Source organism: Haplochromis burtoni, unplaced genomic scaffold (assembly GCF_018398535.1).
Source record: "Haplochromis burtoni strain Fernald_Lab_line unplaced genomic scaffold, NCSU_Asbu1 Contig_647, whole genome shotgun sequence".
Lineage (NCBI taxonomy): Eukaryota > Metazoa > Chordata > Actinopteri > Cichliformes > Cichlidae > Haplochromis > Haplochromis burtoni.
This window is the reverse complement of record NW_024583008.1, coordinates 91,412-106,376: the sequence shown is the minus strand read 5'-3', so window position 1 is coordinate 106,376 and position 14,965 is coordinate 91,412. Positions and strand designations below refer to the sequence as shown.

Genomic DNA, 14,965 nt, shown 5'->3' with positions numbered 1-14,965 from the left:
TTGTTGGGTTTTTCTCTGTGTCTATGAAGCGCCTTGAGGCGACTTTTGTTGTGATTTGGCGCTATATAAATAAAATTGAAATTGAATTGAATTAACTTTAGAGATTAAAACACACACACGCTCACTCATTTAAAGTGTGTTCCTGTGAGGCAGGACGGGTCACGTCGGAATCACATGCTCAGTGTAAACGTCAGGTTGTGTCATGTGTTGCAGCGACGCCATCCTGAAGTACCTCACCACCAAGTACGATGTCCCAGAGCACTGGTATCCACGGCAACCAGAGAGACGAGCCCGAGTGGACGAGTACACAGCGTGGCATCACACCAACACACGACCGCACGCTGCTAAAGTCTTCATCCTGGAGGTATGGAGCCAAAATCCTGATTTTGTAAAACACGTCTTCAAATATCTGAAATCAGCTGATCAGGAGACTGCAGCGTGGGGTTCTGTGATGACGGCGCACCTGTTCTGACATCATCAGGAATATAAAGCTGCTGTAATGCCATGAAGGAGCTCAGGTGTGCTTTGTGTCTCCGCCCACCTCAGGTGCTGCTCCCAGCTCAGTCTGGCTCTCCGGTGGATGAAGCCCGTTTGAATCGTGCTCTCTCCGACCTCGACGACACGCTGGATAAACTGGAGTCCATGTTTCTTCGCCGCCAGCCTTTCCTCTGCGGTGATGACATCACTGTGGCCGACCTGCTCGCGACGTGCGAGCTCACGCAGGTCAGTTTCTGGATGCTCAAGCCCCGCCCCCCTCAGAGAAGCCTTTTGTCTCTTTGGGTATGTTCAGAGAGCTCGTCTCCAAACAGCTGCAGTGAAACTGAGACACAAACAGGAAATGGAGAAGCTTCCCCTTCAAAGTAAAAGTTGTAATTCTGCACTGCTGCCAACAAAAGTGCAGCTTTTACTTTAAAAGCAGAGCATGTCTGTTTGTGTTGCACTTTTTAACTTGTCCCTGCCCCAGCGAGCAGTTACAGACATGATACTCTTGTGATGAGGAAGAGGATCAATAGGGGGTCCACGACCCTCTTAGGGACTCTCCAGTTGTTGTTCTTAGAACTGAAGAAGCTTCTCTGATTAAGTCCCAAAGCTTTTCTTTCTGAGCTCCTCAGACTACAATGAGCTGGATGTCTGAGAACCTTCACAGACTGAGTTCAGATTATTGCTTCTCTTCTCATGAAGGATGCTCCACTGTCTCCTCTGCTAAAGGAAGCACTGAAGCTCCTTTCCTTACTCTGAGGACTGACAGCTGTGATTAGAAACGCTCCCGAGAGGAGCGGGCACTCTGAACGTACCCTGTGTTTGTGTCTGTATGGTTCTGAGCATGCTCAGTGTGTCTCCTTGCAGCCTCTGGGCGGGGGCAGAGACGTCCTGAAGGAGCGTCCTCAGCTGCAGCGGTGGAGGAGTCGAGTCCAGTCGGCCGTCGGTGAGGCATTTGACGAAGCTCACAGCGTCCTGTATGCCCTCAGAGACCGCCGCCGAGCCCGTCTGTGACATCTGCATGAGGGGGAGGAGTCAGTCGAGGGTGTGAGGAGGATGAAGGAGTGGCTCAATTTCACTTTGATTTCTCTGCTTTAAAAACCTCAGAGGCCTTCGAGCCATCACAGAGTTCCTGGACTCTGATCGATGACAGAATCAATAAATATCGATGAATCAATGTTGGAGTTCAATGTTTGAATCAGCTGAAGCACTTTAACAGGAAATGAGCTTTGAAATGAAAATAAAAAAAGCTGCTTGTACTTTGCCCCTTGAGTGTCTGTGACTGAGCGCCCCCCGCAGGCTGGAGGAGGAGCTGCGGCGCTGTAGGCGTGTTCAAACGAGCACATTAAAGAGACTCAGCAAAAATGTAAAAATCTTTATTAGAAAACTTTATTTACACCAGGTTCAGCAGCAGAGACATGTGACTACACAGAGGAAGAGGGCGGGTCTTGGCTCCGTTTGGCAGGATGTTGCTCCTCGCCATCTCCTTCTCGTCCTCGTTTCCTCAGGTGTCTTCCTGAGGTCGACTCCGCCTCCTGCAGGGGGAGGAGCTCAATGGATCAGGAGGCAGAGTCATGGTTGTACTGTGTGTGTGTTTGTGTATGTGTGGTTACCATGGCAGCAGCAGCCCCCCCTCCCTCTGCAGACGGGTACATGAGCCTGTGCGCCGTCTCCAACATCTTCTGGTCCTGCAACCATCACAGAGTGAGCAGCCTACACTTCCCACAATGCACCTGAACATCTTTAACCCTCTTAAGACTTGCTGCTGTGGCGTCAGCTGTGCTGCAGACAGCCAACCGCCATCGTTGAGGGCGGAGTCACTACAAAAACACTGAACACAGCCTGGTGTGTGGTTATTTGGGGGGGGGGGCGTCAGGTGAGGCGTTACCTGTAGCCAGGGGTGCTGCAGAGCTTCCTCGATGCTCATCCTCTTCATCGGATCAACGACCAGCAGCTTCCTCACCACGTCTTTGGCTGAAACACAAACGGGTCATGTGAGTCCAAACACAGGAAGCTCCGCCTTTCACCCTCAGGTTACAAACAAGATGGAACCAAAACAGTGCTGTGCAAAAGTCCTGAGCCCCCCGACGCACTGTGGAACACGCAGTGACTCACTGACACACCTGAACACACCGTGAGCCTGACGGTGACTCTGCGGTGTGAGCGGCTCTCGTTTGCTCATTTCTAGAAAAATCTCAGCGAGCGCCCGACAGCGAGCCCGTCATCACTAACAGTATCGATAAAGTTCAACTGAAGCAGCTCGTACCTTGATCAGAGACGCTCGTCCACTTGGACTGAACCATGGTGAACTCTCCTCTGATGATCTGATCGGTGACCGACTGATGACCAAAGCTCTCGTGGAACGGAGGGTAACCTCCCAGGCTGACACGGGAGGAGAGAGAGGAGGACTCAGTGATGAAGCCGGAGTTTCAGCAAATCATCAAACGTTACATAGAAATTTTCACAGCTTTCAGGTGGAGATGTTTGACCTCTGACCCTGGCTGTTTCTCTGCGGCTTCCTCGACAGTCACACGCCTGCAGGAGCCAGGTGACATCGCTGCCGAAGTTCCATAAATGACTCGTAAACCACGAGTCATTTATGGAAACCGAGTCCTACAGGGATAAAAAGCGGACGCGTATTCTGCTTCTTCTTCGTTGGTGGTGTGAGCAGGCGTAGGACGCTGTGAACACCTCGGACAGCGACGCGTGCCGAGGTCTCGGGAATCAGCCGGTCGCTGCAGAAATGCCGTTTCTGTCAGACTCTGCCGCTGACAGCCAGCGTTTTCTGTCTGTATGTAATACGGATTCATCCCAGGGAGGAGCCTTTCTGAGGTCAAAGGTCAGGTGACCAGGGACTGAACATGGGTGTAAAAGCACGTGCCCACGAGCACGTTTAACACTCTGGGGTCGACAGAGGTACGTGCGCGTCAAAATCAGAAGACCAATTTAAGACGACACAGCAACCAGCGACCCAGAGTCTCGTTTCAACCTGGGTCGAAGGTGCGGACTTCAAACTTTATACCAGTTCTGATAGAGTCTGAATGAGTTATGATAAAAGTACACGCCACGTTTTTCTGAATAAAACTGTGTTTACAGCAGGAAGAACGGGCAGTGCTAGCAAACACTTCCCTATTGGTGTTATTGTGTACCATGTCAACCAATCAAAAAATGATATGGCAACATGTGGCACTTGGTTGTTTAGGAAGAGGGGGAAGTTTGAAGAGTGCGGTCAGTGTGCGGTCAGTGTGAGTGCGGTCAGTGTGCGGTCAGAGTGTCAGAGTGGTCAGTGTGTAGTCAGAGTGCAGTCAGAGTGTAGTCAGTGTGTAGTCAGTAGTCAGAGTGCAGTCAGGTGTAGTCAGAGTGAGTCAGAGTGTAGTCAGAGTGTAGTCAGAGTGTAGTCAGAGTGTAGTCAGAGTGTAGTCAGGTGTAGTCAGGTGTGTCAGTGAGTCAGAGTGTTCAGAGTGTGTCAGTGTGTAGTCAGAGTGTAGTCAGAGTGTAGTCAGGTGTAGTCAGAGTGTAGTCAGTGTGTAGTCAGAGTGTAGTCAGTGTGTAGTCAGAGTGTAGTCAGTGTGTAGTCAGAGTGTAGTCAGTGTAGTAGTCAGAGTGTGGTCAGTGTGTAGTCAGAGTGTAGTCAGTGTGTAGTCAGAGTGTAGTCAGAGTGTAGTCAGTGTGTAGTCAGAGTGTAGTCAGTGTGTAGTCAGAGTGTAGTCAGTGTGTAGTCAGAGTGTAGTCAGTGTGTAGTCAGTGTGTAGTCAGAGTGTAGTCAGTGTGTAGTCAGAGTGTAGTCAGTGTGTAGTCAGAGTGTAGTCAGAGTGTAGTCAGTGTGTAGTCAGAGTGTAGTCAGAGTGTAGTCAGAGTGTAGTCAGAGTGTAGTCAGAGTGTAGTCAGAGTGTGAGTCAGTGTGGTCAGAGTGCAGTCAGGTGTAGTCAGAGTGTGGTCAGAGTGTAGTCAGTGTGTAGTCAGAGTGTAGTCAGTGTGTAGTCAGTGTGTAGTCAGAGTGTAGGAGTGTGTAGTCAGTGGTCAGAGTGTGTCAGGTGTAGTCAGAGTGTGTCAGAGTGAGTCAGTGTGTAGTCAGGTGTAGTCAGAGTGTAGTCAGGTGTAGTCAGTGTGTAGTCAGAGTGTAGTCAGTGTGTAGTCAGAGTGTGTCAGAGTGTAGTCAGAGTGTAGTCAGTGTGTAGTCAGAGTGTAGTCAGTGTGTAGTCAGAGTGTGGTCAGAGTGTAGTCAGTGTGTAGTCAGAGTGGGTCAGAGTGTAGTCAGTGTGTAGTCAGTGTGTAGTCAGAGTGTAGTCAGAGTGTGTCAGAGTGTAGTCAGTGTGTAGTCAGAGTGTAGTCAGTGTGTAGTCAGTGTGTAGTCAGAGTGTAGTCAGAGTGTAGTCAGAGTGTAGTCAGAGTGTAGTCAGGTGTAGTCAGAGTGTAGTCAGAGTGTAGTCAGAGTGTAGTCAGAGTGTAGTCAGAGTGTGGTCAGAGTGTAGTCAGAGTGTGGTCAGTGTGCGGTCAGTGTGCGGTCAGTGTGTTGTGTTGTAATTGTTTTATTTAGAAATGTAAAATTTCTTTTTGCACTTCAAGTTATGAAAATGATTCGTTAAACATGTTTGTGGGTTTTACAGAAAAAAAATAAAGTTTTTCTACTCTGAAGTTTTTTTCGTCTGAATATAGATCAATTGTGCGATCGATGTCAATGGCTCCACGCAGGAAGTAGAAACAGACTCTGGCGTGCCGGCAGCGGCTCTGTTTTCATGTGCCGAGGGTAACCAGGCGGGCAAACGAGCGAGCGCACGAGTCGAGGCGGCGCGACAGGTGAATGAACGAAAGCGTTTCCCTGACAACACAAATCATCCATCATCACCCTGCAGCAGGAGGCCGGAGCCTACCAGACGAAGAGCAGCACGCCGAGGCTCCAGGCGTCCACGGCGAGCCCGTAACCTGTGGTGGACGCGTGCGTGAACACCTCCGGAGCCAGGTAAGATGGAGTCCCACACAGAGTCCTCATCAGCACCGCCTCCTCCAGGATCCGAGACTGGTTAAAGTCCGTCACCTGACGCGCACACACACACACGCACTCAGTGAGGAGGGAGGAGGTGGTGATGCTGCAGGTGATGCTGCAGGTGAGCACACGTACCTTGATGAGACACACATCGTCCTGTGAGGACAGCAGGATGTTCTCCGGCTTCAGGTCTCTGTGGATGATCCCGTTACTGTGGAGATACTACACACACACACACACACACACACACAGTTACAGTCGCTGCACCTGTGTGTGTTTGTGCGCGTGCTCGTTACCATAGCAACACCAGCTAACCTCAACAGCACGAAGCATCTGGTAAAAATAAAGTTTGGCAACAGATTCGTTGAGCTGCTGCTTCGACTTCACTCTGTGGAACAGCTCCCCCCCCTCCATCCTGACAGGTGAGAGAGAGACACAGGTGAGAGAGAGGCTGCGTCCACACTAGCGTTCACAGAGTTGTGCGTCCACATTGAAACGGCCAAAAACGCTTCCGTTCCAGTCCTGCACATGCGTGAAATGCAAGAAGATTCGACCTGCCTCATTTCTGTCTGCCGTTTATTTACGTTCCGGCTCGTTGACACGTCGGCAAAATGTGGAGGAAAAGCACCGAGTTTTTTAAATGGACTCACAATGAGGTGGAGTCGTTGCTGCGAGTAACACAAAAGTACAAAGTTGCAAAAGCCAGTGAGAATTAAAGAATTTGAAGAAAAGCTCTCAGGAGCATGTACAGGCTGATGTTGATCTTTAATAGGGCTGTCAAACAAAACAACTGCTGTGTAACGCCCTCCGCTATCTCAGTTTAATAGGTCACATGACTGCATCACATGACTAAAATGTGTCATCATTTTGGAAAAGCACCGTGTTCAAATGTATCCGTTTTCAAAACGCGGCGTTTTCCTTGAGCGAAAACGGCGTCTCAGTTTGGACGGGAGGCCAAAATGGAGAGAAAAAAAACGAAAACGTATTAGTGTGGACGTGGCCTGAGAGACAGGTGGAGTTTCACGCACAGCTCCAACACGATGTAGAAACTTTCCTCCGTCTGATAGAAGTCCTCCGTCTTTATGAGACAAGGCTGCAGGAGACAAGGAGTGAAGAGAAGGAAAGGAAGGATGAGTGTTGTTACTGGCGATAAAGGAGCGTTCCTGTACTTGTGCTTTTTCTTCTTCTTCGTTGGTGTTACTCACGTGGTCGACCCTCTGCAGGATGTCAATCTCTGTCTTTGCGTTTCGTGTCGCCGTCTGTGATTGGACAGAAAAATAAGTTGTTGTTCCCCTTCAACTCAAAATAAGGTTGAGACGCCATGTTTGTAGTTCTCTGGGAGGTATCTGTGTTTTCACACCTTGCTGACATTTCATTGGGTTAAACTGAGTTCAATTCAATACCTGATTGGCTGGCACCAGAAATATTTAAATTAAGCAGTGTACTGAGAGTTTCCCGCCCCCCTAGTGGTGATTTCATGCAGTGCACTGTTAGTTTGACAGAGAGGGGTGTCTGCATTTTTGACGCTATTAAAATTCATAAATGAACTGACACCATCACACCTGCTGACAAACACGCAGTCGAAAGAAACGAGCAGCGGGTCTCAGCCAATCAGAGAGCAGATGAGGCGACTCACCCCTTCAGACTGAAAGTTCTTCTTGTTTATGATTTTCACTGCAAACTTCCTGCAGGTGGATCGCTCGAAAGCCAGCCGGACCTCGCCACACACTCCTCTGAAACACACACAGTCAGCAGGGTGGCACAGGAAATGACATCACAACGCCACGACACAACTCACGTGCCGATGCGTCGCGTCAGTAGGTATTTGTCTTGCAGGTCTCTGGGTAGGCTGGACTGATCGTCCGACATCAGGTCGATGAAGACAAAGACTGCAGAGAGACATGAGCAGGAGGTGAGACCGGCACCAGGGTGTCCAGGTGTTTTCAGGTGCTGTTCTGGTGGGCGGAGTCACCTCGGTTTCGTTGTTCAGCCAGAGAGATGACGGCGTTATTGACCAGAGGAAGCTTCTTGTCTTTCCCGATTGGAATCCCATCGAGAAAAGTGCCGTTATTACTGAGGTCCTCCACGAAGACCTCCGAGCCCTCCTGACACACACAGGTGGAGAGGGTGACGTTAAAGCCCCGTGAGCGCAGTACTCACAGTACGATCAGTGCTAATATCAGTGGTAGTAGTACTGCAGTAGTCTCACTCTGTAGATCCTGAAGTGTTTCTTGCTGTAGATTCGGAACTTTCTGGAATTTCGGTCATTTGGATCCTCCAGGACGTAGTTACACTTGGAGTCCCGTCCAAACAGGTACTGGTCCTCTATGCAGTCTGTAAACAAACAAACAGGAAACAGGAAGTGCTCCTCTATGCAGTCTGTAAACAAACAAACAGGAAACAGGAAGTGCTCCTCTATGCAGTCTTCTGTCCCCCCGTGGAATTACAAAACCTGCAATTCTGGGATTTTATTTGGTTGCTAATTAGCAGCAGCAGCTAGCTCATCCTTTGGTCACTGCTTGAAACAGGAAGAGGTGTTAAAAAAACCAGGATGCCACGTCCATCTTTTATCTACAGTCTAAAGATCTGTCACACCTGAAGCACTGTCTGCTGAACAGAAGTATCCTGATTACTTCATGTGTTATTTAAAGTATGGAACAGCAGAGCTCGGCTGGCTGATTATGCTAATTCTGCTGCTAATTCTACTAATTACTATTTCCAGACACAGCACAATATGTTCAGTTTAATGGAACCTGATTAAGAACAGAGTGAACAGAGGACGTGCCGGCGTGTTGTGAGCAGCGGTACCGTGGCTCCTGAAGCCCGGGACCATGGGCAGTAGGCGGCCCCAGGGTTGCGGCTCGGGCTCCTCTGGGACGGACGCGAGCGTTACGGGGATGGTGTCCACGCTGCTCAGAGTCCCCGAGCCACTAGATGACTGACTGGCTGAGCTGGGCCCACTGGATGAACTGGAACCAGGCTGGGACTGGGACTTGGCCTGGGACGGGGACAGGGTGGACTGGGTTTGGGACTGAGGACGCTCCCCCTCAAGAGGCCCCTTTTCAGACATCCTTCAGCTCTGCAGACACATGAGAGACAAAATCAAGAACAAGAGAAGAAGAGTTTGGGTTTCTGCCGCAGGATCTTGGACATCCGTGGGCTCGGAGCCCCAGAGCACACAGTGCAACATCCCCACGCCCCACTGTGGCAGCGTTCAAACACAGACCGCGTGTCCGAGACTCACACTCACCGTGAAACCGGAACCCCGCCGGTGCTGTCAGTGTGCGCGCGCCTTCTCAGCGAGCTCTGCACTCAGCCGAGCCAGAACCAGCATCCGGGTCTCTGCGCGTCCACGAACCGCGACGCGTGCTTCGATTTCTTGACCGGGACCTTGCGGGACACGCGCTTCCTTGTGGGCTATTTTTTCTCTGACGTCACGAAGTGGTTCCAGCCAATGATAAGTGGGAATGTGGATCACGTGCACCGGGAGCCGTCGGCTGGTGTTTCCGGGTTTGGTTTGGTCCCGCAGAGGAGATTCAGAGGTTGATCGATAGTTATGATCGATACATGAACGGAAGTCAGGGCGCGGAGCGAGCCACGTGTCTGTCTGCACACCTGTCTGCGAGTCCGACATGTCCAACCAGAGAGGCGGCAAGACTCTGATCATCACAGACGGTGAGTGTCCGGGGGGGAGGGGGTCTGCAGTCGCCATGTGAGCCTCCGTCACAGCTCCAGCTGTTCTGTGTGTGCAGATGAGGAGGTGGAGGAGGTGGAGGCGGAGGAGCTCAACCCGTTCTCCTTCAGAGAGTTTCTGCGCTGGAAGAACCAGGACCCGGACCCGGAGCAGGCACGCACTGAGGTCAGAGCTGCACAGCTGAAGGTGCACCTCTGTCCTAAGGCAGCGAGCACAAACACAGAGTGGGTCTGTGCTCACAGCTGTGACACGCGTGTACATGTGCATATTTAAAAGAGTGACACAAACTTCAAACCGCTGCGCTGTGGCGGTCGTGGATGTGATCGCTGTGGGGCGAGCGTGTAATCGGCTCGCAGCTCAGACTCAAACCGTCCATCGGCCCCACGCTGAGTGTTCAGCCCACGTCATGCTGCTGTAACTGTTCTCATGAAACTGCAGAGGTGACCTGAGCTCAGCTGCTGTTTCTCAAAATCTGCAGAAAACAGCGTCTCCGTCACAAACACACGCGTGTCACAGCTGTGAGCACAGACCCACACTGAGCGCCTGCAGTGACACAACACATGCTCTGTGACGTCATCTGACCCCACCTGCTCCTCCTCGGAACGACCACAAACCACCGAGGTTACAACACAGCGTGGAGTCAGATGTGCGTTTTTGTAGTCCAGCTCCGGCGTCACGCCGCTAAGCAGACAGGAGTCTCAGCATCAGAAAGACTTTATTTATCCCCAAGGGGCAAGTAACAAACAACAGAGCAGCATAACGTTGATGATAAGGACGATAAGAGTGAGATAATAAATACACAGAATATACAGTTTTAAAATTAAAGTGACTAAAAGTGAATAATGTGTCGGTAGTGTAAGAAGAGAGTAGTTCCTGTTTCTGGTGGGGGAAATGTTCTTATTGGCTGGAGTTAAAAGGCAGAGCTGCTTTGGGGACAAAGGTGGCGCTCCTCCTCCTCTCAGTCCTGCAGGAAATGCAGCGGCGGCGGCGCCCAGAGGGTGAAGAATGTGAGCGGGGTCGTTGATGATTTTGGCTGCCTGTCTGAGGCCTGTTGGCTGAAAACCTGCCAGACACTGATGCAGTGTGCTGCAGTCTGTTCCTGTATGAAGGCTGAGGGAGTGGAACCAGCAGCTGATGGAGAAGGTCATGATGCTTTCCAGGAAGACGTAGTAAAAAGTCATCATGATGGGTGTGCTGGCTCCTAAGGAGGTGTAGCCGTTGGTGGCACCTCCTGAGAATCTCCTCAGTGTTTGTCAAAGATGGTTCCCAGGTATTTGTACTCCTCAGCTACCTCCGCTGGTTTCCCGTGGATGGTGGTGGTGACTGAAGCAGCCAGATCCCTCTGCCTGCTGGAGAAGGTCACCACCATCTCTTTGGTGTTGCTCATGTTCAGTTCAAGGTTAGGAAAATCCCAAAAAGCTGGTTGTGTTCATCTGGACGTTTTCAGTGGGAGTCTCATCATCAGGTGACTCCTTCAGTGTCAGCTGACTGCAGGTTCCAACCTTATAAACAGGACATCTGCATAACGACTGACACAGCAGTATGGGCCCACTCTAACCCACTGATGAGTCCCACTCACAGAGGGTTGGGGAATGGCTGCAGTCACTGTAAGATGGTGACAGGTGTTCCCTTAGGCCCCTCCTTCATGCTTCGACATCAACAACCCACTGACAGGAGTCAGTATTTCCACGGCTGGACAGTTAAAAACAGTGTTTCTGCCGCTGCCACAGTGTAACCTGAAGTGTCAATCAAAAGGACCAATCACACCGGGAGCCTGTGCTTCTTTAGGCTCCGCCTACCCATAATAGCGTGAAACTAGCAGCATGTTGGTTATGGAATATAATTTCGTACATTTCAGTTCAAATTCAATACCTGCGACTGATTCGCCGTTAACAACAAAGGCAGAAAACTTGATCAAATATCTGTTAACAGATGAAAACACAGTTTTCTCCTCTAAGCACACGGTCTGTCTATCATTAGTAGCTTATACAGGATGAGAACTTCAGCGCAGCATGCTTGAGTCTGTGTCCTCAGCACAGTCCACGGGCCAGATGTTTGGTCCCCGTAAACACACTTGGCGCACAGCCTGAACCGTCTGCTCGGTGTAAACGTTGACGTACGTTTGGCTTCACAGCGACAAACAGACCAAAGCTCGTACGACCCGAGCCATGTTAGATATCGCTAACGTCACCTAACTTCGCCGAAGGTTAGCTGAGTTTAACGTGTTTTCAGATTCTTCGTTATGCTAACATTCGTCCGTTTCTGGACCGCTTCCCTTCGACAGGCCGCCATTTTTTCCAAAACATTTCTTCAACCTCAGATTCGCAGTGAATCCTGGGATAGCGTGGACTACGAAGGATACACCCGACCCGCCTCACACAGCCTCTGTCTGTCTCATCAGGAGGAGGAGGAGGAGTGGGGGCGGAGCTTCCAGTCAGGCATTGGTAGCACCTCCTCCCTGTGCACAGAGGAGGAAGAAGAAGAGGAGGAGACCAGGTGAGTCAGATGAAGGGCGGGGCGTAAAAATGTCCGCGCAGCTTCTGTGCAGATGAAACTGCACCTGCCGTGAAGTCACCTTCACCTGTGTCACCAGGTTCTCCTCCAAACCTGAAGCAGCTGCAGGAGGAGGTGCAGTAGGAGGAGGAGAGAACTATGAAGGAGATGACGAGACCTCAATGGCTGAGCCAGCCACCTTCTGCAGGAGGAGGAGTGCCAGGAGCAGCCAGACGCAGCAGGTAACCCAACCACGGAGCACTTAGTTCAGGGAGCGTGGGACAAAGCAGAACAGGCGTGTTAATGAGCTCCTGTTCTGTCTCAGCTGAAGGAGGAGAACGCAGCACTGAGGAGGACCGTCAGGGAGCTGCAGAGGAGAGCCGAAGTGAACGAACGCAGGTTTGTACCAACCAATCACAGGACAGCACCGCAATATGTCGCTGACCAATCATTTACGCAGCATGCCTCTGTCTCCCAGGGCGTCGCAGCTCTCGGAGGAGCTGCTGCAGAGGAGGCGTCAGGAGGAGAAGGAGGCCCAGGACCTGGAGAGCATGGTTCACTCTGTGGAGCAGAACCTCCACCTGATGACGGTACACACAAACACAGTGTTTGCATGAACGTGTGTGTGTGTGTGTGTGTGTGTGTGTGTGTGTGTGTGTGTGTGTGTGTGTGTGTGTAAAAATACTCTACGTGTGTCCATGTTAGAGGCGAGCGGTGAAAGCGGAGAACGCCGTTTCCAAACTGAAGGCGGAGCTACAGCAGCTGCAGGTGAGATGGAGAATGAATCATTGATTATTGATAATCTGCTGGCTGTGTGTATCAGCGCGCGTGTGTGTGTGTGTTTGAGGCCGAGGTGGATTCTCTGCGGGCTGAGAACAACGGTCTGAAGTCGATGGAGTCTCAGGTCGTCATGACGATGAGGCAAAATGCTCAGGTGGCATCCGACTACCTGAACAAGATGGCGAGCCACGCCCACTCCTCCATCAGGTCAGTACCTGCAGACACATACAGCCATCAGCCACAACACCAAGCTGTTAATGCTGCTACTCTCTCCCTGTCACCTGTCTGTCTCACCTGTCTGTCTCACCTGTGTCTGTCTCACCTGTGTCTGTCTCACCTGTGTCTGTCTCACCTGTTGTCTCACCTGTTCACTGCTTATGTCTCTTCCACCTGTCTCTGTCTCACCTGTGTCTGTCTCACCTGTCTCTCTCACCTGCTGTCCTCTCTCACCTGTCTCTCTCACCTGTCTCTGTCTCACCTGTCTCTGCTCACCTGTTCTGTCTCACCTGTCTCTGTCTCACCTGTTCTCTCACCTGTGTCTGTCTCACCTCTCTGTCTACCTGTCTCTGTCTCACCTGTCTGTCTCACCTGTCTCTCTCACCTGTCTCTTGTCTCTCTCACCTGTCGTCTGTCTCACCTGTCTCTCTGCACCTGTTTCTCGTCACCTGTTCTGTCTCACCTGTGTCTCTCTCACCTGTCTGATCTCACCTGTCTGTCTCCTTCCCACCTGTCTCTGTCTCACCTGTGTCTGTCTCACCTGTCTCTGTCTCACTCTCTCTACCTGTGTCTGTCTCACCTGTCTGTCTCACCTGTCTCTGTCTCACCTGTCTCTGCAGGCAGCTGCTGGGGGAAGCAGAGACTCTGCGTTTGGTGTCTCAGCTGCTGCAGTCCATCGATAAAATCTCCTCCCTGAACTCAGAGTCCTGAACTCCTTCGGACCTCCTGGTTGTCATGGAAACATCCAGGAGAGGTCTGTCTGTGAGATCAGAGGTCAGCAGGTATTTTATTTTGGAAGGCCCCAGCTATGCTGACTGCTGATTGGTGGACTGTGACTGTGTGAGGGCCGAGCATCATGTTGATTCATAAACTCTGTGATAATAAAGCGCTCTGATGATCGGAGGTGTGCACCACGAAGACGACTTGTTGGCTGATCCGGGTGACTTCAGGGTTAACGTCGGTTTCCTGAAGGTGGCAGGCCAATCAGCTGTCCTGAACGTAGCGTCACCATTCCTGGAGGATCCCTCGGACCACTATGGGGAGAACGGGAGGGTCTGGGGGCTTCGTGCGCTGAGCTTCAATAGTCTTTTTTCCCCCTGTTGGCAGCAAGTTCAAGTTTATTTATATAGCACATCTGTTGACAAAAGTAGTCAAAGCAGAAAACATAAAATAGGATAAAACAAAGTTGAAGCGGTTTCATTGTTCTGTAAACATTCATGTATTCGTGCTGAGCTCGTGTCAGGTTTGTAATGTGGCACACGCCACCCCCCCAATGTGCAGATCAAATCCTGGGTTATCTTGGCAGGTTTTAACCGGCTGTATCCTGATCGCCACCGTTAGTGTAACATAAGGTAAAGATGCCATCTTGTATGTCCCAGCTCCAAGGGGGCGTGTCAGAGTGTTTACCTGGATAAATAAGGATGTATGCGTGACTTTTTCCAAAACTGATTGCAGCTTCTACTTCGTATAAAACAGGGAAACATCCTCACCGCCCGTGCAGAAGTGCAGCTTTCGTATTTGTTGCGTCTCATCGAGAAAAACACGATTGGCTAAAGAGACAACCAGGAAACAAGAACAAGTAAATAAGAGAAAGCATGGTGTCTGATACAGTCGATCAGACAGGTCATTACCCACATATACAAAACCAACTATGATACACAATATAAAACAGGTGACTGGCTGTGTGTCTGTCTGTGTGCCCTGTGGTAGACCCGTCCAGGGTGTACCCTGTACGCACAGGCACCTGGGAAAGTTTTAGCCCCACCCCCCGTGACCCTGACCTGGATGAGAGGAAGAGAATGGATGAAAAATATGAGCCACAGAAAGCAGAACAGCAGATGAAGCCATGAGAAATACACAGAAAGCCTAAACTGAGCTGGCGTCGCTTCGAGGACTCCGATCGTTCGACTGACTCAGGACTGTTGACTCGTTTAAGTTAACTTACATCCTGCTGTAACCAGGCAGACCAACTAATATGTACCAACAGAGAGACCTGATGTTTAATAATGATTAAATAAAAATGTTCAATAATAAGAAATGGTGTGTTACTGCCACCTGCTGGTGTGGAGTGTGAACTGCAGCCAAACAGAGTCCAGGATGTAGCACTGAGTAAAAGTGAAATGGAAGAAAATGTTAGATGAACTGGAGCTCTGTGAGTTAGGACTGGTTTTAAATGAAGTTTACTTTATTTATTTAAGGTACTTAAAAGGATGAATGTGCTCGCTTTAGCTCATGGTACAGCCGCCTTCATATCAACATGCGTGTAAACGGTAAGTGTTGCTAGGCAATAGTTTTACATCCATTCCGAAGGAGTCAAA

The 14,965-nt window shown here is 50.5% G+C and overlaps 3 protein-coding genes across 7 annotated transcripts; 2 read left to right on the top strand and 1 right to left on the bottom strand.

Moving 5' to 3' along the window:
- Positions 1 to 213: 213 nt before the first annotated feature.
- gstt2 (glutathione S-transferase theta 2) lies at positions 214 to 1,744 on the top strand (the record flags this gene model as incomplete). Its single annotated transcript, XM_005949466.2, is given in 3 exon segments — positions 214 to 364; positions 547 to 723; positions 1,348 to 1,744. Coding segments are annotated over 3 exon segments (475 nt in total), but the record flags the coding sequence as incomplete, so codon positions are not given.
- A 96-nt stretch (positions 1,745 to 1,840) lies between these two features.
- Positions 1,841 to 8,894, bottom strand: chek2 (checkpoint kinase 2). Of its 3 annotated transcripts, none has more exons than XM_042215041.1 (15): positions 8,715 to 8,894; positions 8,273 to 8,543; positions 7,674 to 7,888; positions 7,437 to 7,569; positions 7,263 to 7,353; positions 7,101 to 7,197; positions 6,670 to 6,723; positions 6,493 to 6,557; positions 5,780 to 5,879; positions 5,600 to 5,686; positions 5,352 to 5,515; positions 2,747 to 2,862; positions 2,369 to 2,454; positions 2,094 to 2,168; positions 1,841 to 2,015 (listed from the first exon to the last, which is right to left on the bottom strand). In XM_042215041.1, the coding sequence occupies exons 2-15, from the start codon at positions 8,532 to 8,534 to the stop codon at positions 1,905 to 1,907; spliced, it is 1,656 nt and encodes a 551-aa protein (XP_042070975.1). In that variant the 5' UTR covers positions 8,535 to 8,543; positions 8,715 to 8,894; the 3' UTR covers positions 1,841 to 1,904. The 3 variants fall into 3 exon arrangements, 2 of the variants coding, with proteins under 2 accessions (XP_042070975.1, XP_005949526.1); XM_005949464.1 differs by having other exon boundaries at positions 7,674 to 7,798; XR_006053139.1 differs by lacking the exon at positions 2,747 to 2,862 and having other exon boundaries at positions 1,951 to 2,015.
- A 110-nt stretch (positions 8,895 to 9,004) lies between these two features.
- On the top strand, positions 9,005 to 14,681 carry entr1 (endosome associated trafficking regulator 1). 3 transcript variants are annotated; one of them, XM_005949465.3, is made up of 9 exons: positions 9,005 to 9,139; positions 9,217 to 9,323; positions 11,560 to 11,654; positions 11,752 to 11,893; positions 11,977 to 12,050; positions 12,130 to 12,241; positions 12,357 to 12,419; positions 12,499 to 12,638; positions 13,268 to 14,681. In XM_005949465.3, exons 1-9 carry the CDS (start codon positions 9,097 to 9,099, stop codon positions 13,356 to 13,358), a joined length of 867 nt encoding a protein of 288 aa, XP_005949527.1. In that variant the 5' UTR covers positions 9,005 to 9,096; the 3' UTR covers positions 13,359 to 14,681. The 3 variants fall into 3 exon arrangements, with proteins under 3 accessions (XP_005949527.1, XP_042070977.1, XP_014185491.1); XM_042215043.1 differs by having other exon boundaries at positions 11,443 to 11,654; XM_014330005.2 differs by having other exon boundaries at positions 9,217 to 9,344.
- Positions 14,682 to 14,965: the final 284 nt, after the last annotated feature.